The sequence below is a fragment of the Rhinolophus sinicus genome, chromosome 9, assembly GCF_057876585.1.
Source record: "Rhinolophus sinicus isolate RSI-liver-muscle chromosome 9, RSI-T2T, whole genome shotgun sequence".
In the NCBI taxonomy this organism is placed as follows: domain Eukaryota; kingdom Metazoa; phylum Chordata; class Mammalia; order Chiroptera; family Rhinolophidae; genus Rhinolophus; species Rhinolophus sinicus.
The window spans coordinates 23,522,253-23,544,553 of NC_142509.1; the positions used below are offsets into that span (position 1 = coordinate 23,522,253).

At 38.9% G+C, this 22,301-nt stretch overlaps 1 protein-coding gene across 2 annotated transcripts in view; it reads left to right on the forward strand.

The window, feature by feature from the left end:
* PITPNB (phosphatidylinositol transfer protein beta) overlaps positions 1–22,301 on the forward strand; it is a 63,380-nt gene that overhangs the window by 33,483 nt on the left and 7,596 nt on the right. For both annotated transcript variants that reach the window (XM_019756396.3, XM_019756395.3), the window contains exons 8-9: positions 10,147–10,224; positions 21,242–21,352. In XM_019756396.3, coding sequence (XP_019611955.1) covers positions 10,147–10,224; positions 21,242–21,352 — 189 coding nt within the window. The remainder of the gene's footprint in view (positions 1–10,146; positions 10,225–21,241; positions 21,353–22,301) is intronic.

The window sequence follows — 22,301 nt, forward strand, 5'->3', positions numbered from 1 at the left end:
TCCCCTGAAATAGCAGTTTTCATCAGTGACCTTGGTTACCTCCTCCCATAACTGCTGAACTCTGGCATATTTTGAAATTTGCACATGTGCAATTAGAATAGAAGGATTGGAGCCCTAGATGTCTGTTGGTGTCGGTATTATAGCGAACACCACTCCTACATTTTCTCCTATGTTCATTTAGCAAACGTTTATTGGAACTTGGTATTCGCTCTGTAGCAGTACGGTAAATCTTTTTTCCAGATAAAGGAATAATTGTCTGAAGAGAGTGCAAGATTCTTAACCAATGCACACATTAAAGTATTTCTAAATGACTTTGGAGTTTCCTTCGTTCCAGCTGTTGCTTGTGTCAGTGTTGCGTGCCCTTCCACCAAAGGGCTTTTTTTCTCACAGCTGATAAAGACCAGTGCTGGGCTCCAGACTGCAGGCAAAGTCTGGATTTAAGGGCTAACTAGAGCTGGGAGGTTTGGAGTTTTGTGGGTAATTAAATGAAGAGCCCCTGCTCATTTAATTTAAAAGACAATAATGGGGTTGTTGGGCTCATCTAAGCCTGTTGTAGAAGTCCCATGATCATCTTTGTAAGGATTGTAATGTCAAAGAAAATGAATTAAAGTTCGTGCTTTTTTCTTGTTCTCTCTAGCGTTGCATTGTTCTTTGGTTATGATCCATTTGTTTGGTGAGTATGTTTTGGTAGGCAGAACAATGTCCCGTTTTCGTTGAGAGCAGAAATACGCTAAGTAGTACCTGATTTTCTGAAATTCTGTTTGCCTTTGAAAACGAACACACAGCTTTTCTGTCCATTTATCTGTTTTCACTTTGAACTGCCAGTCCATCAGTTGAGTGTTGAACAATCTGACACTTTTTAATTATTTTAAACCACTTAAACCACGAGTGTGTATTGTTTTAAAATTATTGCCCTTTTTAAAGATACTTTTTCCTAAATGTCAGCTTTGGAAAGCTGATGAAACTTGGTTTAATTTATTTAGGCCTGTAAGTTTTGGTCACACCTTAAGCAGTGCTTGTTTTCTGTGCTCGAGGAAGGATTCAGGCCTATCATTTCTTTTGATCAGACATTCTGTGAGACAGTGCCCAGATGTTATACATTTGAGTAGATAGTCTTGGCAACATATGCTTTACTGCACTGCCTTTAGAAAAAACTTCATAATTTTAAAGAAATGTAAAAATCATATGCTTTTCAAATCATCTTTATAAGATTAAATTTTTTTCTCTTTAATTAAAAACACGATGAAATTTGGCTGGAAAAAGTTAAAAATCGGATCAGACCATGTGAAATTGCTAATATTTGTCAGCTTTTGAACTACAGAAATAACCTTCTTTTAATGGGTCAACCTAGTAGATCTTTTGAATTAACCTTTGGTAGATGACAGCTTGAAATGGTCGGCACTGACCGTGGCTCTCGATTGTTCTCGCTCAACAGCTTTCAAAAAGCTGCTGCATTTTCCATGTTACTTTTGTTCCAACTGTTGCCTCTTCTTATGAAGGGCTTTCTGCTTCTCAGAGCTCTATGCAGTGGCTACCCAGTTCTTTAGCCTTGAAAAGAGCTTTTGTTTTGTTAGAAGTCTGTGGCTGAGACCCAGCAAGTCAGAGGAGAGCCTGTGGTTGCCAAATGCTTCTTCACTTGTTCTCTTTGGTGTGAGCAGACACTCACTCTAGTAGTGTACCTCTTCCCTTTGCCATTCAAATGAATCTAGACATTCATTTCTATCTTACAAGTTTGTAGCTTGTCCCTGGTGTATGTCTGAGAGCCTCAAAAGCTCTTTATCGAAGTGGGTACAAAACAGCGGTGAGAATTGTGACCCAGCACTAAGTTGTAACAATAGCCTCCTTGAACTCAGGAACAAAACAGAATAACTCAAATACAGGTTTTGAGGTAGCAGTGATTTTGCTTTTGCTGAAGAAATTTCCACTTGTCAGATGCTTGGCTCATCTCACCTTTGCTATGCTGTGAAACAAACCATTCTCAAGATCCTTTTTGTAGTAATAGAGGTTTTTTTCCCCTCATCCTCAAAGAAGATATAAATAAATGTTAGCATGGTTCTTATTAAAAGAAATGTAAAAATGTTTCCCGCTTTCTTCTGCTGATTTACATGGTCAAGTAATTTCAGAACACTTAAAACATTTGCATCCAGTAGGGGATGTAGAGCATGTCCCCTACGTTTGAAGACATAATTGGATGGCAGTGCCCTCTGGTGGGAAAATAACATATTGCTTAACTCATGTTTGCTTAAATCTTAGCAAGTATTTTTAAATTTCTCTTAAAAATCTGCCTTTACAAGCATATTTTGCACAAAATTCTTTTCTCTAGAGTCCACTATTAATGTTTATTTCTAATCTGTTCCATCTTTTAAAAGTGAAAAAGTAGGAAGGGTGATGGAAGTGATAGGATGTTTAGTAGAACTGCTCCAGTTCCTGACTGAGGAAAAATATTCTCTGGTAAGTTAGAAAATGTTTGTTTTGTTTTGTTTCGTTTCGTGTTTAGCAGCTAGTGGCAGATATCTTTAAAGAAATGAACTCCAAGTAGAGTTTAAAGTTCATTTCTTGTAATAATCCCCTTTTCAGCAATCTAAACTCTTTCTTAGGGAAGGTTCTCTAGGCTGAGATCCCTTCGGGTACTAAAGTCTTATCAGTGATAAAGTGTAAATTACACCACATGTTTGCAGTCAAGCACAGTGGTTGGCCTGGGTGTCGTACAGAGCTGCATCTCAGTCCCGCTCTGCTGCTCAGCAGCAGTGGACTTGGGCAGATGATTTCCCTTCCCCGTCCCAGTGCTGATAGGAGTAGGGTTACCTGGGAGAACGCGTGTGCCTGGCACATAAGTAAGTTCTCCAAAAATAGCAAGAATGATGCCGCTTATCAAATTTTGCTCTTGTTGTTTAAAAAAAAAGTTTCAATTTTTTTCGCAATTATTTCCTATTTAGTGTTTATTGAATTCATGCTATGGGTTAAATGGGGTCCTGGGACTTAGGAGCTTCTTTATCTGAAGGGCAGGCAGATCATGAACCAACATGGACATTTTACTGGAGAGGGCTCAACCTGCGAATTTTAAATAGAACTTGCCCCCCAATTTTAGTTTAAGGAATTTGATATAATATATTCTAGGCTCTACTGTCATTTAAAGAAATAAATGCATTTTGTGCTGAAACTTCCTTAAACATGTTACTACATTTCAGGCATATATGACTTAATTTTAAAATATATGATGTTTAACAAGCACTTTTAGCAAAATTGACTTGTGAATATGTTAAAACATTTCATTGGTGTCAAGAGTTTAAAATGTCTTCATTTTTAAATGCTATAATAAATATATAAACATACAGTAATAGTAAATATGTTACAGTAATAATTATATTGAGTATTTGTGCATGAAACACAGGCTTACCCAAATCAGTAGCCCACCTACCCTGAGGGTAGCCCAGCAGCCCTGGGCTATCCAGGAATCCCCTTTCCACCCCCAAGGACTTTCTCCTCTTTGCTTCACCTGCCCATCTCATCTGGAGCACAATTATTTAGGTTTTCCTGCTGGGTTGTAGAATATGGAGTCGGTCAAGTGGGCCTTTTGGTTGAAACCTCTTTTCATAGCTGAAATCTGATTTCTTTCTCTTTCTGTCTTAATTTGTAATCTTCCAAAGGCTTTTAGGGTCTGCCTTCATAAACATGACATTGTTGGAGGTCTCTGGCTGTGATATGGGTAAGATGAGAAAGAATGGAAGAGACAATTGGCCTAGTTGTACGCTAGCCTAGCAGTGCTCTAGGCCCTGACCACCTTTTAGCATAGAGCTCTGTTGACAGCCTTTGCCCCCCTTCTCTGCCCACCATTCTCACCCCATCCACAGCCCCAACCCCAGGTCTCTATGCAGGGTCTCTATGAGATTAGAAAGATTACAAAAAAGTGTTCTGTTTGGGTGTGTAGGTTTGATTATATTTCTCAGTTCTCAATGCAGTTGTTTAAAAATTCAGCTTTTAGGATTCATTGGTAGAAAGCCAGTCAGGATTAACGAGAGGGCTGAATTAGAGAATATTTTGTAATGCAGTTTTGTTCCTCTGAGGTACATTCAGTAGCAGAAACTCCGCCAACAAGTTATTGACAATTAGTGGTCCTTTGGGAATCTGCTTTAATGAATAGATAAGAATGATTTGTAATTAGCATAATAATTATATGCAAATGAATCCTTCTGAATTGCTCTAAAACACTTCTGAACTGTTTAAACAGCTCTCCTGAGATCTTGTTACTCTATTAATTTGTGTAGCAAATCCTTTTTTCATAGATCATGCAAAGATAAACTTCAGTCCAGCCCCCTGTCCGAATTATTATGAATTCCAAGGTGGTAGGACCTGAATTAATGAGATTTACTTATACTATATTAATGGTACTCTGTGGGAACCTGAAAGGGTGAGGAGTCTTTGGGGAGATGTAATTAAAAATAGAAAAGAAAACTGCTTATTTGAAAATAACTGTTGAAATGAGTTTTGTAAACAAGTTAGTAAATGTGATTTTTCTTTACACATTGTTACTTGCCACTGCAGAATTTCATGCAGACTTTTTTTTTTTATTAATGGGCTTCCCTTTTGTAGTCTGGCTTGAATTTTGTCAGCTTCAGTTAGTTGTGCATTAGGGTCAGTGGTGATAGGATCCATAAACTCCTTGTTTTCCAAGTGCCACAATTCTGAAAAATACAGGGCAGAGCTAATCAGTGATGTTTGATGTTTACGCTCATATTTAATTCAGCTTTTCCTGCCATCCTGGTCTTTACTTTTAGGATGTGATCAGAGGAAATAAGCTTTGCCAAGTTGAGCAGCAGTACCTGTGCATTTTAAACTTAGTGATTATCTTTGAGCTATTTGAATAGACACCTAATTAATCATGTTATGCTAAAGGAATGCATTTTGCAGCAGGCTGCAGGATCCCAATATCTCAAGTTTTTATGTTTACCCTGTAGAATTGTTATTTGTTGGGGGGTGCTTTTTTATAAGCAGTTGTGAAGTTGTTGTTAATACTTGTATTTGAGCACACTTTTCCTTAGTTTACATTTAGCCTCACCGGTGGGAACCCATGCATGTTCTTTAAGCAATTTCTGGTGTCTGGAGTTCATCTCGGTATTTCCACAAGCTGTCAAGAAAACTCCTACAAGCCTACCTCCCACCTCTTATTCTCTTTCCCGTTCATAATCATGAGTTAAATGTGGGCTCAAGGACATTTAGGTTGGCTCAGCACAGATTTTGCACTTGTATTTTGGGGGATAGCCACTATGCTAAAAGATTCATGAAACTAATATTCTTTGTCTTCAAAATGAATCTGGTTTCTGTTGAGAGCTGTAGTAAGTAACAGATGCACACCCAAGAGGCAGCACAACTTTTATATTCCAGTGACAGAAAACAGGTATTTATAAGAATTGAATGAATGTATTCTGTGACTCCAGCGTGGAGACTCAGTAATCCATTTATTTACCGTATTATATTTTATGTGTTCTCCAAAGGGTGTCTTGACTTTCATTTGCCTCCTTTTTTATTTAAATAAGAGTTTTCAATTAAATAGAGTTGTGTTGATACTATTCCGAATCTACCTTATGCTGATACCACTGTTTTTCTGTTGTTCAGGCACTTGTATTGGTAGAGCAAGCAGTATCTGAGGGACCTAACTTGATAATGATGGTTTTACTAAGCCCTTATCCTGACCAGGCCTCTGGGCATTATTCAGGGAATTAAAATTTGATCATAAAAGATTCTCAACACAATACACCTTAGCAATAAGATTTTTCTACTTTTAAACATGATTTTGAAACTCGCTTTACAAATACATTTCCTTGGCCTCGTGAATTTGCTTTCTTTCCCAAGGATTACAGAAAGTGCATAGCAAATTCAGCCTTCAGAATACCCAGGAGCTGAAGACTCAAGTAGGCTACAGCTGTCTTCACCCACAGTATTCTAAAAGAACTAATGAGATGAGAAGTCTGCAGCTGGTGGCAAGCACAATAAACCATGAGCCAAGGGCTTCTCTTCATCAGAGCCTCCCTTTTCCCCATGGGATCCCAAAGGAGACAGAATACTAACAAAGCCAGCAGGCTGTCTCATTCCACACTATTGCTCATTTGCAGCTATAATTGGTAGCTGAGGTTGCATTCTGTATGCTGAAACTGTCATACATGAAGGAATATATTTGTTCATTGTGATACGGATATAAATCGGCCAGTTTTCAAATACAGAAAGACCAAACTAGGTGCCCAACAATAAAATCATAGCAAAGAAGATACTGTTCAACAAATTAAATGTTTGGTACAGAGGTACAAAACTGAGGTTGTTAAAACTCCACCTGCTTCCTGCTTTTTAATATCTTGCTACTTAATTCAACTGATAAAACATTTACGTTTGCAAACTAACGTAAAAACACAAAAATTCCTAGGTTTTGACAGGATGCATTATCCTCATCTGTCAAGGGTAAGGTGCTATTGTTAATAATTGGGTCTTGTTGCATTTTCAGTATATGATGTTTGCTGCTTTATATTCAAGAGAAAAAAGCCGAGAGGGAGGACTTAGCTTTGGAGATGTATATTATATTTTATATGCACACACTCATTCTTTGTAGGAAAATCCGCTTTGGTATCTGGTGTTGCTGCATCTTGGTGTTTTGCTTATCTGTCATTTGTGGACACCCTTCTGCCCCCCTCCGTATAGTGTCCCAGAATGAGCCCAGGACAGAGACTAAGAAGCCTTGTGTTGAAGTCCTAGGTGAACCATACCACCTTCTTCTTGGACTGTGGCTTCCACATCTGTAAAATGAGGCGGCTTGGATGACCTTCACGGTGTAATTCACCTGTATAATTCTGTGAATCTATAGTTCAGAAAAGCATCCAGTGAACAGCTAGCACTAGTAGTGAAGGCTCAGAAACACATTTTGTGGAACAATATACAGGGGGTGCCAAAAAAATGGATATACATTTTAAGAAAGGAAAACTGTATTAAAATTGTAATACCCACTATATACCAATAAGAAAAGATGAATACAAGTCACGGTTGACTTCTGCAATTATAAGAGGTGCTCAAAGTGTTTACAATCAGCGTCCAGACACTTCTGATTACAGCAAACTACTGCTTGAGCAACGTTGACCAACGTGTTCACTTGTATACATTTTTTGGGCACCCCTGGTATTATTTAGGTCCAGAACAAGGCAGTGTTAGAGTGTTATTCCATGTTCTTCAGTTAATTATTCTATGTCAAACAGATATTGACAGTCTCTGAAGTTGTCACCCTGGTCTGGAAGTAGGGTTAGGAAGGAGAAGGGGTCTTGAGGGGTATTGTCAGAGAGGTCCATGTAGTCCACCCCCTCACATTTTCACTGTCACTGATGCTATAGTCATGCTTAGGCCCATCTCCTGGAAGAAGTCACCCCTTAATTAATTTATCCCCACATGAATATAATTTATGCTGACCAAACTTGCTATTCTTAAATTATTTGTCGGTTTATACACTACCCTTATTGTATTCTATCAGTGGTTTTTTTCCCCCTCTTAGCTCTACTGATATTTGTGTACGCTTTGTTTTGTGGATTTTGCTTTTTCTCTTGGAGCAGGCAAGTTTAGAATCCACAGAGGTAGTTCTACAGTCTCTTATTTCATTCTCTACCCACCCCACTCCACCCGTTTTCCCCTATTTTAATATATTAAAAAATCAGGATTTGTCATCCAGTTATAGCATGTTTTATTGTCTAAATGTTTTCCTTCTTAATGTACAGAAAATAATGGCGCATCCTCTAACTCTTGGATTCAGGAAATGTGGTACTTACTATTCAACTCATGCCAGGCTCCGTAACATCTCAGATTTTGGGGTTGGGGGGTGGGGGAGGAAATTGAGTATCATATGCCCACAGTGAAGTCACATCCCAGTTAGTGAAAAAAAAAAATATTTTCCCTCAAATAGGCTGAAACACTGGCCTCTGGGCATTGTATAGATAATTAAATTTAATCATAAATAATGTTAACACAATGTACCTTAGCAATAAGATTTTTCTACTTTTAAACATAGTGTCAAAACTCATTTTAAAAATACATGCCTTGGCTGGTGTCAGTTGGTTTCAATTCTGACTCTTAAATTCTCTCCATTCTCCTCTATTGGCAGTTAACGTGTACTTTCTGGGGTTTCAGTTACCTTTTCTTTGTTTCCCTGTCTTTTTCCCAGCTGGACTGTGACTTCCTAGGAGCCAGAACCGTGTGTTGGGTCTCCTTACCCCTTGGACTACCTCTTAGCATCCTGTGTACTGCCTAATATGTGGTGGCTGTTAAATAAATAGACCTTGATTGAGGGAGATGAGGTCAAAAGTGATTATTTGGTATGATGTTAAATATATTCAATTTTAGAGAAAAGTGAGCTTGTCTCTGGGTTTTAATTTCAAGTTTCTGACGTAGAAGAAAATGTTTTATGGAGTTCCATGATTATTGATGTTAGCACAATAGCTGATTTCTCACTGTGGGTCCAGGTCTTAAGACCACCACCTTGTGCAGTTGGTTCTTTTCTCAATCAGCAGTGAAGTGGTTAATTTTTAAGGTGTGGTTCTAAATAGGAGTTTCAAGAATTCATGTTAGCTAACAGTAATTGAACCTTCTGCCGATGTGCCCAGACACATGATGTAACCCCAGTTGTCCATCCTTACATCGGCTCATCCCAGTTTGTCGTTCCTGGGTAATGCTGACTGACCTAATGCTTATGGCTACACCGCGTTGCATATTTAAAGCAGCAAGACCCGATGAGACCTGCTGAGTTTGCTTGTGTAAGAATTTTAGCCCATTGTTGGGCTTTTTTATAGCATCTAAGGAGACAACCTTTATTTAGACAGGCTTCGCGTTCAGGGTCCCATATTTACCCAATTATCTCCAGTTTTGTTTTCTACCTGAACCTCACATTTTTTCTTCTTCACACTTTATAACTTTTTCTTTAGGAATTATCATCATGTCATGTGCGTTTACTGAGTAACTGTTGAGTCTTAATTGACTGCTTCTCAACATGTTTTCATTGAGTGGTAAAAGTTCGTATTATACCATGGCGTGTGGTAATGCTTGCGCTGCCCTGATCTCTAGAACAATAATTTTTCATATTTGACTTGTCTGGCCATTTTCTCCAAAGTATGTGGTTCCTCCACAGATGCTATGAAGGACCCGTGGTTCAGAAATTCTGCTCGAGAGTGAAAGGGCTCTCCCTTTGTAGTATTTTCAACTGACCTCTGTTCACTGTTACTATTACAACTCCTTCCTTTTTTTTAAAAAACTGAACTTTAGCTCTTCAAAGGTAATTTTTATTTCTTTCTGTAGATTGTATGTATATGTAATGACAAAAGAACTTTTGTAAAGCAGACAGGTTTAAAAAGATTTAGCCTACTCATTTTCTCCATTCTAGCAGGAAGAGTTTATTAAGGGAAATAGGATTTACACATATTAGAACCTTGCATAAAACCTGAATTTGAGGGTGGTTCCCCTGTGACGTGATGTATGACTGAGGTGGTCCCAGATGGAGCCATAACCCATCCCTCACCTCCTTTGACAGTGAGGGGCTGCCATGAATGCAGTCCCCCTTCCATGAGGAAGCCAAGGCTTGTGTACCTCACGACTCTTGGTGGACAAGGGCTTGGAGGAGCCGACTTCCTAGGTGACTCGTCCACCAATGACCCCTCCGTGTAAGAGACGGGGGATGCTGCAGCATCGGTAGCTGTGACCTGTGTTCCTGGTCATGGTAGTGGCTCTAGTGGGCGTTAGAATCGTGTTGTCATTTATGGGTATTGTCAGAACTGGAATGGGTATGTTTTACTTCTTGAATGTGATTATACATAATGAAAATGCTGGAACTGTTGAAAAATGTTGGAAGATGTGTTCTTGGAGATAGCTACCCAGTAACAAGTGGACTGCTAATCAAGACTTACTACGTTTTATCATGTAGTTGTTTTGCCTTAAAGAAACTTTAAAGCAAAGAGAACCAAACTGAAAATCTAACATCACATAGAAGCATTTTCCTGGTTCTGTGCAAAAGCACAGTAAGCCTAATCGGTTTCTGTCATGTGTTCTAGTAGCTGCAAAGAGCTGTTCTGGCAAGGTTAAAGAATTTTCTCTGGTTTTCTTCGCTGGCTCTGACTCTGTTTTGCTTTGCAGGACTACAAAGCTGATGAAGACCCAGCCTTGTTCCAGTCAGTCAAGACCAAGAGAGGCCCTTTGGGACCCAACTGGAAGGTACTGGATGCTGACCTTTCTGACAAGCAGAGGCTTGGCAACAGAACACTTGACAGGTCTTGAGCTGGTAACGTTTAAATGAAAAATAGAAATGGCACAAAAACAGTTTTATTTGCGATAAGGACTTACAGCCAGTTGCAGTTGGCCAGCACGTCTGTGCTGCATTAGCAAACAGAACATCGCCAGACTGTCACTCTCAGCGTAATGCTATTCTGATCATTCTTACAGGAGACAAGTGATTTAGTCTTTGGGGATTGTAATGTTCTCTTTTTGAGACTTGAAGCAGTACAAGAATCCACGTTAAATGTAGGTTTATAGTTTAAACTTTGTCTTAGTAAAAACTGAACAAGTTCCCTTCACCCAAACTTACGTTGTTGGCCTTTTAATAGTCATACTTTGGAAAGCAGGGCACGAGAGAACAATTTCGATGGCAAGTAGTTGGTTTCTAATAAAGAGCACATCCTTACTTTATTGAGGGAAGTAAGCAAAGCAATGTCAAGGTAATCATTTTCAGTTGCTGTAGAAATGTAATGCATTTTAAAGACATGTACTAAACCAAATGACAGACCCTTAAAGAAGGCTTAATGTGTTGATGGCAAGTTGTTACAGCTAATTTGACAGGAGAAGAGAAGCACAGAAAACTAAACCTGCCCGGAGCAGATTTTCCACCAACAGGATTTTACTTGGTTACCAATCTGTGCTGAAGCCAGTCACAGGTCATCGATAACTGCTGTCTAGGTGCTAGTTGTTGCCTACAGATAAAGGATTACGATTGTAGTCCCACAAGTAACCCATCGCAGAGTTCTTCGTGGGTGTCACACAGTTTTGTGGACTGTCTTGCACATCAATTAAAATGAAAAATGAGTTTGACTTCTGTAAGGAAATGATTCATAATTATCTTATTTTCACATTTGTTCTCAGGGTAAAAGTCAGTTCAAGATTCTCCCAGTTTAATGGCCATGACTAGAGACTTTTAACTTAATACCCAGAAAATGATATATGTCACTTACAAATCAAGGAACAAATTCAGTATGCATGATCTCAATGTACTCTAATGGATTTTTTTAAATGTCCCACCCTCATCCAGATTTCTAGCTGTGGACTTTAGAGCCTGCCCTGAGTCAAGGGAGAAGCCTTTCTCCTTTGAGATTTGACACTGGCCTTCTAAAAGGGAGTGCCATGCTAGGGCAGCAGACAAGTGGCAACTATGAGGTCCCCATATCTTCTAAAAGGCTATCCTTTTAGAAGGATAGTATCTGTTAAGTACTAACTTTCTGGCTGACAATACTTTTACAGGGAATAGAGGGGTTGAGGGTGAGGCTTGGAGGTGAATAAATGCTGAATTTTCTTCAAATTACCAGTTTTTCAAGTATAAGCTTGAAAAGGCAATGCCACATTACGTGGTGGGGTATTATGTTTGGGCTCAGATGTTGGCTGTAGCAAAAGTAGTTTGACACTGACTTTTATCTGATTTCTAACCTTTTTAGGAACTTGGAATATAGTTTTGTTCAGTTTATAGTTATGATTTTTACCTTTTTAACTAACATTGCTTTGTCTTTTATTATCAGTGATTATTTAAAATCGTGAATAGGTCTAGTTTTTAGAAATAATGTAAACTTTACATTTTTTTCAGGCTACAGTATAGTAGTCTTTTCCCTCAGTGTGTGTGTGTGTGTGTGTGTGTGATGCCTGCCATTTCTGTAGCACCTGATTCAGTGCTAGTCAGAGACGTGTAAGGTGTGGAGATGTAGCAGAATTTCACACTTAAACCAGTGACTCCAGATCACTAATGTTTACCTTTTATGCTATGTCGCGTCGTGGCAGTTGTGTGGCTCTCTCTATTCATGTTACTTGCCAGAATTTGATAATTCCTGCTAATCCCAGTCATATGGTCAGGGAATCTGTAGGTGACGATGTTAAGGGAGATCCATTAAAAGCCCATCATGAATCTCACAAGCTGTGACTTAAATAACTTAATCCTAACTCTGAGCCTTGGTTTCCACATCTCTAAAATGGGAATGATAGTAGTAACTACCTCGGAAGGTTATTGTAAGGACACAGTGAAGTAAAGAATGAATGTTACATTCCCAGCACAGAGGAAGTGCACAATAAATGGTAGCTCTTGTATTGTCACCAGGCTTTTGTCCTTGAAAATAGAAAGCCTTCATCTCTTGGGGTTGATGAGATCGATATACATGATACCCCAGTTGTGACACAGCTATTCCTTTTCTCTGTCTAGTCTCCAGGGCTTCTTTGGTTCTAGTATCTGGGGGTTGTCGAACATATCCTGGTTCTCCTGTCCTTACCTCCTGTGGTTGTGTGTGTTTAATGAGTGCTTAGCTCGGGTTGGTTATAAGGCAGAGAACACACAGTTCAGAGAGCCTTCATGAGCAGGGGACCACGGGGTTGCCAGGGAGTAGATTTTTATATTTTTGCCGTTGGTTAAGAATACAGAACTTTTTTTTTTATGGTATGATGTGTACTTTTTATTTTTAAAAAACTACAAACTCAAAAATGCAGGCCTTAGTTGTGTATTCATTTTCCCTCTGAAAAAAGAATTTTAAAAATCTGAACACATGAATTACATAACTCTTGTTTATTTAGGGTTCAACACTTGATTAAGTGACTGCATAGTAATAAGAGAGTGATTTATAACCTGATAAAAGATTTTTTTCTTCAAGGCAGCATTGTGTGGTTCTGTGGATGTAAATGCTTTGCTTTTCTGTGACACTGCAGATCCACGTGTGTGTACACTTGTGCGTGTTTTGGTTCGTTTGTGTTTGGGGGGCTTTGTGTGTGTTGTGACGTTGGTATGACTACCTGTTTTGATGGTTTATGAAAAACAATTTACATGTGGATTCCTTTAGCTTTCCAGTTTGCCTCCTCTGATCCGGTGAATAGTTGTCATTTTAACAAATTGAAACACCACCTTTGAAGATTATGGTGTCATTTTTAACCTATGGCAGGGCCTCATTTCCTTCTTCATTTAATCCAGACGCCTCATGAAGACTTAAGCTTCTGTGTCTGCATCTATACAATAGTTAAAAATTAGGCCTGTGTAGGTCTTTGTAAGAGGCTTTGCCAAAGCATCTGGCCCTTACAGTGCTTGACATGTCTCAGAAGACTGAGCCAGTGTCTGAATGTTGGGGTGTAAGGGAATCAGGTCAAAGAAAGAAGTTGATCCAGAAATCATGGTGGCTTTTACATCTATCTAATCTACCCACCCACCCACTCTTTCTAATCATGAAGGCATGTCATCCTGTTTGTCTTCTACATTAGTTAACTCCAGTCTGAGCAGAAAGCTCTGGCAGTTGGAGCTGAACTTTTCAAAACAGTTTGTCAAACCATTTACCTGCTCAGTCATGCCTTAGACTCATTTTAGAATTGCCAGAAATGCCATTCTGGATCCTCCAAGCCAGTGGAGGGCAGTCTTTGTGGATTTTAGGGATGCTAATGTGTTTCCTGCCACGCTTCCAAGATTCCTTTCTCTTCCTACCTCCCATCTGTGAAAAGAAGGTGGTAGCCTTGGTTGTCAATGGTCAAAAGTGAAGATACCGCAAGGTTCTGTTGGTTGGGGATTGGTAGGATGGAAGTGGGAGATGAGGGAGAAGTTGAAACCTAGACGCGGAGATCTCTTGGAGATGGAGACTGGCAGGAAAGTGGCCCAGAGAGTCTTCAAGAGGCTAATGAGCGCTTCCTTTACTGATAGCAGCCCAGGGAGAAAGACTGAGGGGGCTGTCGTCCGTCTTCCTCTAGACATGGCCGTGAGTCCCAGGAAGGATGTGAAGGCATTTTAAAAGCTGTTCCTCCCTGTAACCTACATTTGAAACCCCAGAGTGGGTGGTATAATGAGGCTTAATAATTAGTTTCTGATTAAACCACATTGTGGATTATCTATAATAAAGCAGACCTTAAAACATGGCTGGTTTTTTTGTTTGTTTTGTTTTGTTTTTGAGTACCTGGTTTGGCAACTAGGTTTTTAATTCAGTTTTTAAAAATATGTATTTACCACTTAACATATATTAATTATGAAACTCCTACAGAGGACACCAAAAACAGCTGTTGCATGTCTTCAAGAAGCTAAGTGCTCCAGGAGCAGTACAGATTAGTTCTAGACTTGTCTTGAATGCTGAATGCCTCTGTCCTCAGGCAGAGCGGAAAGTTACTCAGGCCTGGACGAATGAAGTGTCTTACTCAGGTTGGAGAATTGATTTGGCAGGCTGGGCCGCTGGTAAGCATCTTACTGACACTATCAGGGACATAAAATTTTCTTCCTGAGCTTCATTTGAAGAGTGAACTTGCGGTGTCACCCCTAGAGTAATTGGACACAAGCATGAAGCACATGTCATAGTTCTTATTAGTAAAATGGGTGTGAGCTACAAAAATACTAAGTTTGGAGACATGGAAAATTTGACTGATTATCCTCACAAGCAGTAGAGCTTTCCTGTCTTAATTTCGTTTTGCTTATTTTTGTGAAATTAGTTTAACCTACAATTAGTTTAATCTTTTGAACTTCATCTCACATTTACTTCTTCAATTTAACATTTCCCGTTTGCCCAGCCAGATAGGGATCTCCCACCTCTGAACCCTACTGGAGTCCTTTGTTGGTGACCTTCTTATGGCACTTGGTGTGTCTTATGTCAGGGTGGTGGTTTATGTTTTCACTCTGTCTGCTTTCCCGGACCTTCGATGTCTGTCCCCCATTACTCACTGAATTTTCATCCATAGGCTCGGTGTCTGACTTAGCTTGATATGTGACAGTGCCTAACAATACTTACTTAGTATTTGCTGGATTCCAGTTATTATCTTAAGCTAAATAAAATTCAAATGTTGGACTTGCCATATACTTACAGAGAATAATATGTCCAACATAGGTCTGTCTAAATGGCCACCAAATTCTAAACAAAGTTGAGGAAATGGCTGTGAGTTGCGGAATCAGGTTTTGCTTGAAATTTCAGAACACATATTTCACATATATTCTGTAATCTTGTGTTGATATTTACTGATGCATGCACTGGCAACAGCCCCAGCAGTGCATTTATTTTTAACTTTCTTAGTGAAATCTGGGTTGGAAACTGACATTACAAAATCAACAGCTGAAATTGAGCATTCAGACTGCCTAAAATTGAAAAATTAAGCTATGCAGGGAGTGTGAGCCTGATAGAAACTGCTGTGTCTTTGCAAAGTATTACCTTTGGTTGAATGTAGCACATATCTATTCCATCTTCATCCCAACACACTTTAAATAGGAAAAGATGTATGTAGAGTTGACATGTACCGTGAGACTGTAAGAGAACTATATTTTTAGAAAATGAGTTTCCAGAATGCCTTTGAGTTTTCTTTTTTTAATTCTCTTACATTTGTATATACTTGTTTGTCACAGATACAAGAAACTAGTTCTTGTGGATAACATGGGCTGATTGCTCACCATTCCAGTTAAACACGCTGCGTTTTGTTTAGTTATGTTATGTGGCTTCAGTATACATTACTCCCCCTTAGGCCTCATCCACATACCTCAGAGTAACCTAATATGCGTCGTTAAATTAAAAACATGATTTGAGTTTGGGGGTTTCATTTATAGTTAGAAACGTGAAATGTAAGGAATTCAGTGAATACACAAACTATTTAAATACAATTTTGGAAACATTTCACAAGTAGCTGGTGCTAGCTCTATATTACAAATGAAATTTAAATTATGTAAAGATGAGTCATAATTTTTGGGTTCTTCTGTTAGCCCATGATTTCCATTTTGTAGAACTTCTGATTGTACTTGTCTTTTGGTAACCAAGCATTTTTTGCCTTTTATTTTCAATTATTATTTTACATTTTTATGCTTTAATCTATATAAAACTCATATTCATCAGCAAAATAATTATTTACTTGTAGATTAATAGGAGTGTTATCCTATTTTGCCATCGGTTAGGAAATGTTAGGTTTGGGCTAGACTGGAATTATGTGTGACTGACCTGAATTAGGTTTTGGCTTTCTTTGCTTTGGGGTTATTTTTTCAACTGATGAAAATAATGAGAAAACATTTATAATGTTTAAGACCAAAGAGGAAGCGTTGCCCTGCCCCAGCAGTGAGGTTTCTAAGGGTTGGGCAGACAAGCTGGAACTCCTTTGGGTTCTGTGGATCCCAGAACATGGCCCTGAATGTGAGGTGGGGAGGTCCCAAGTATTTGTTCCATTGAGATTTTTCACATTTTAAAAGTTACACTTTTTTTTCACAAAGACTATTTCTGTAACTCTGAGAGTTGATTATATTTTACTCTGCATATATACCTCATTTTTGCTTTAGAAGTTTAAGATTAGGAAAAATTAAATACAGACTGGACTAAAGTTATATATTAAAGATTTTAGTTCAGTTTTTAGCTGATTTTGTTTAGCTTTCATTTATTAAATATCAAAAAGAAAAAAGGCAGGAAAACGTTTAGATTGTTTATACTCAAAGAATGAAGGTTTGAAATAGTACCCAGATAATTTGGGGCATCATAAACCTTTGTCTTAAATACTCAGCTGATGGCAAGAACTTTTTTAGAGTTTATTTTTTAAGTGCATTAATTTTCTTCTGATTATAAAGTTACATTAATTGAGTTTTGAAAATAAAGTATTTGCACAGAAAAGAATGAAAATCAATTGTAGCCTCACTATTGTAATTACTATTAGATTCCTGATTCAAGTTTATTTTGTTACAAATGTGTTTCTACCATACATAGATAACTATTTATAGTCATATTATGCATTTCTTTATTACATTGCTGATCGTTTTTTGAAAAGATGGTTTTTAATGGCTGTATGCATAATAGCCCATCATTTGGAAGGCCTATGAGGCCTTTGTCCTTTAATGGGTGTTGAGTTTTGTAAGGCCAGTTTTTGTGCTGTTATAAATGTATCTACAGTGTTGTTATTTTCTTACCTGATACATTTCTGAAAGCAGAATTACCAGGTTAAAGGGTATATATGGTATACATAGGATATGAACAGCTTTAAGACTTTTTAATTACATAGTGTCAGATTCCACCCCAGAAAGATGGTGCCAAAATAATTCTTTTAGCTTTCACTTCACCTAGGCAATTTCACTGTTTTCTATTTTGTTGTTATATGTATGGAGACTTTTAAGGCCATTTCCTTAATTTAATCACTAGTTTTAAGACTAGTTCAAACTAAGAGGTGAATTGCTTAAGTCATTTTTAGAATTGGATGAGACCTCAGATATCACATATATATTCATAATAATAATTGAAGAAAAATATGTAGCTTCTGTGTTCTCAGCTGTCTCCTGAGGAATATTGGAGATGATGTTTCTGTAAATCACCTTCTCTGTACCTCAACTGTGTGAGGGATTGATACTATGGGGAATTAGGCCAAGAAATAAAGGCAGCAGGCTGTGTGTTCGTTTGTTTGTTTCTTAATTGGCTTACATATTCGTCCCTGAACTTTTTTCTTTTTTAATAATTGCTTGTAGTTGGATGAAAAACAAAAAAGCAGATTGAGACTGACTATCCATTTTAGAGCTGGGGAGGATAGCGTAGAGAACTGGTTCTTTTTTTGTCCTATCACTTACAGGTTTTTAAACTAAATTTTATAGGCCACTGTTACTTTATAAATTACTAGTATTACCGTAATTGATTTGAACAGCCTGCCAGAGTCAATAGAAAGTGAGAAACAAAATTAATTGTTGAAGTCACTTGTGTGCACTCTGTTCTTGGAGCCCAACTTTGGTATAGGCATACTTGTATTAAATTTAGCTTACTCTTTAATTAGAACCATGCTTCATCTTGCTGTTTTTATAAAATGGTGGGATAATTCTGAAGAGTCAGTGTTCTACTGGAAACACCCAAGGTTTTCATTTAGCACAAGGTGTCTAACGATATTGGAGTTTCAGAGCGAAGCTCTCAGCAGCCCATAATGAGGACTTTGGAATGTTCCCTCTGGAAGGTTTCTTAGGGCTAATCAGTAGTTCTCAGCCAGAGGAAATTCAGCCTGAGTGGGTGGGCGGGGGGGTGGGGGGTTGTTAAGCCCAGGAATAGTATGGAATAAAGTGCAAAATTATAGGACATTTCAGACAAGCCACTGGATGTCAAGATCTTGTGCTTACTACCTGTAGCCCTGGGCCAACCCCAAGGAGCTAACTAAGTTCACTTACCCCTGCTTTTCTTGTCTCATAGTGGAGGATGAAAACCTCTGACAGAGCCCAGCCTTTCTTTTACTGACAGAGAAGCGAGGCCCAGAGAAGTGAAGGATTCTTCCCACCTAACATAGGCAGTTACTTGGCATAATGGGAACTGTTTGGCAGGTGTACCTCATAAATCTTGAGTGCCGTATTCTACATTTACCGAAATTTTGTTTCATATGAAGGTTTTCAGTGACACTGGATTAGAGAGTATCTCAACACTCACTGGCTCATTGCTTATTGAAAATGATGTCTGAAAGATCAGTTTTGTCATTATTTCAGTAAGGCTGGGCATTCAGAAGCTAACTATTCCACATGCTGGAGCCCAGTTTACGTGCCTGGGGCCTGCAGGTCAGGGAAGGGGAGGGACAGTTGCAAATTGGTGACTTTTACCCAGGGCCACAGCAACCACTACTGAAGGGTGTCCTTTCTGATAGATTATTGGCGCCAAGAGTAGTGGTTTTATCATTACTTTTATACATAATTTCACTCCTCTGCCAGCCACTTTTGTGTCCTCTGACAACACCTACCGTAGCACAGATTAGGTTTAAATGGCACCCACTTAACATTTGCTGAATTAAACTTACTCATAAAGTTTGGGTGTGGGGGGAGGAGGTGTGTCTGTGTGTATACATACACATGCGTGCTACGTTTTCACATGGGTGCTCTGTTTTATGGCAGGGAAGTCATGGAAAAATAGAGCTCAGCTAGCCAAGTTCTCCTGTTGACATAGAACTCACCTGCAAAAAGACGGTTTGCTGTATATAATATTTTTATTTAAATGCTTGTGGTGTTACATCATTGATTTAACCCACGTACCAGGTCATTATTCAGAAGAAGAACTGTTATTGCAGAGGAGATTTTCCGAGAAAAGTTGATCAGTCATTCAGGACTCCACAGAACATTGAGTTAGTTCTATTCATAATACCAAAATGGAATTTTTCATATATCTTATCCTTAGCATTCACTTGAAACTGGAACATTATTGAGAGTTTGGGGGGAAAAGTGTGGTCTGGTGCTGTGATTCCATAAATGAAGAATAATCTTGAGGTTTTAGAATACGACTTAGAAATTCATCATTTTTTGAATGTATATGTATGTGGCTGAATGGAAAGAATATTTGCTCACACACAACGAACTTATTGAAAGTGGGATGTGTGAATGAGTTGACGCTGACAAGAGGTGACAGTGGCACACAGTGTGACTGATGCTGGCATTGTAGTGTCTTGAGCAGTGTGTGAAGCTGAGAACAATGGTAAAGAAGGGGAGAACCCTTGTAAAAGGCTGCTTTATCTCTTCACTCAGTAATTTAGTTTTTATAAAAAGGGTCCCATTGTGTTGCTTATGACTTTTCTACTCTTTGAGAAACTTTAAATTTTTTTCTTGTTTTTGTGGCAAATTCCAAGTGGTAAATACAACTCTATGAAAGAATAAGGGAGAAAGAGAACTAATAGGTATTAAGCCCTAGAGTTCCACCAAGGTCGGAGCATACACTGCCTTATTTATTTAGTCCTCACGACAGTCTTGAGACAGAGCTTTCGTCTTTTAAGTACCCCAGCATTATAGAGTGGCCCTTTCCCTAGACCACGCGTGCCGTCGCCTCTGCTGTCTGTGATTCTCTGCTAAGTCCCTGCCTTCTGGGCTAGACTGTGCTCCAGAGGCAGCACTGTGTCTGCTTTTGCTCACTGCTGTGAGCCCACCCCAGGCTCTCCTGGTCCGCTCAGGAGTGTGTCGTTCTCTCGTCCACACCACCTTGGAGGAACCATGTGCTACAAACTCCTGGTTCACCCCCTACTCACCCCTTCCTCCCAAATAAGCTTGCTAGTATTTTGAACTTACTGCGCTAGAAGCCTGTTTCACAGAAATGGCCAGTAACATGAAAAAACAGTGAACACCTCCACCTAGATGCAACAGTTATTAACACTGCAGTATTTGTTCTCCTTTCTCCTTTTCCTCCGTCCCTTTCTCCCTCTCTCCACACCAACGCATATTTAAAATTTTTTTGGCTGAACCTAAAAATTCAGTGTATTTCTATACTCTGAACCTAGGGTGACATCTGAGGATCCAAATTCTTACTGCTTTTTTTTTTTTTCCTTCTAAAAGTAAAAATACAGGCGTTATTTTTATTTATTTATTTATTTTGTCTCTTTAGTCTCTTTTTATCCAGATGGTCCCCCTACCTCTCTCCCTTGTTTTTTTTTTTTTTAAAAGTATTTTCCTTTTTTCACCATAACAACTCTCGATTGGATTCCCTGACTGCATCATTTAAACTGTGAGGTGTGATCATCTGTGGGTATTAAAGTCCGGATGTTTGAGATTTGCCTTCGAAGGCTTGCTGTTGATCACGTTTGCTGCTGCGTCCCTTATTGCGTCCCCCTTCTAGTGAACATAACTCAGTTAACGCACAGGGCCACTCCACCTGCTGGTGTTGGAGGACGTGCAGACAACTAACTTCCTCATTGGCTTTTATTGTGTCTCCCCACGTCCACGGCAGGAGTGTGGTAATGGCTTTATGAGAAGCCTTACGTGTTAAAGGCTCACTATTGATAGGATGTGAATAGAATTTGGTATTTCATATGAAATCTGAACAGTGTAATTTGATACAGAGCAATGTACCTATTAAGCTGTAGAGTCAGGAAGTAACTTCATCTGTGGAAGGGTTTGCAGCCCGGGAATACTGCTGCTTTTTGCTAAAATGATTCTGAATTTCCAAATACCTGAATTAAACACATAGGAGATTGTAATATTCTTCGTGTATGCCTGTGATGTCGTTACTCAACAGTCAGTTTTATTCAAAACAAATGTTGAAGTCACGCTTTCTCCTTTTCAATGTTCCTCGTGTAGAAAGAGCTGGGAAACAACCCTGACTGTCCTCAGATGTGTGCCTATAAGCTGGTGACAATCAAGTTCAAGTGGTGGGGACTGCAAAGCAAAGTAGAAAACTTCATTCAGAAGGTAAAGCTTGTTCAAAAGACAGTGACTTAAATTTAGATTAATGTTTAAGGTAGCTATTAATGGAATATTTTCCGTTACCACTTTTTTTTCATTATGAGGTTAAAAGTTATTGTCGCTGTGTAAATCCTCTGACCTTTTTCTCCCTCGAAACAGCAAAGACAGATGTCAGCATAGTTTTTAAGGGATTTTCTTTAGGGAAGAGCATAACAATATTTTGTTCAAAGTGCTTTCCTGACGGTTTGCCCAACTCTTCTGTATAGAGCCCTTTTCACATACAGTATGTCTGCAAAGGGGGCCTGGTATCCGGCATTGGCTGGAGAGAGAGGCCAGGCCTCCCCTGCTGAGGGACTCCTTCATCCCAGCTCGCGGAGTCCCCTCACCCGCTCCACACAGATCCCTCCTGGTGTACACCTTGTGTACTTTGCACTTTCTTGTGCCATGTCTGTTTTAGGGGCCTCGCTGGGTATAGTTACACTCTGAACCTAGGGTGACGTAATCTGAGGATCCAAATTCTAATTCCCTCCTTTTCATGTCTTCTTTATTAAAGTGAAAGTGACAGGGGCAATTGATCTAGAAAGAGGGGAGGATTGCAATTGTATAAAAACACCTGGTTGTAAACAAGTAATGAATATGGCAAGTTTCTTTGGTATTTCCTCTCCTGTAGGGTTAATATTTATTCCATTATCATTATAAAGAAACCCTTGTTGTATTTGAACCCACAACTAGTTACGGCTGAGTTTCACCATAACTTTTCTACTTTTAAACTGGAACTGCTCTAACATTTTTTTTGTTTAAGATCTTAAAGTGCTGGAGACTGATTATTCTTGGGCCTGCTTACAGTTGGCCCACAGTAGGCACTCTGTAAATACTGGCTTCCTTCCTTCCTCTTGAATCATAATAATAGATTAACAATCCAGTTCTGATAAATAGAAGTCACACATGTAATTGA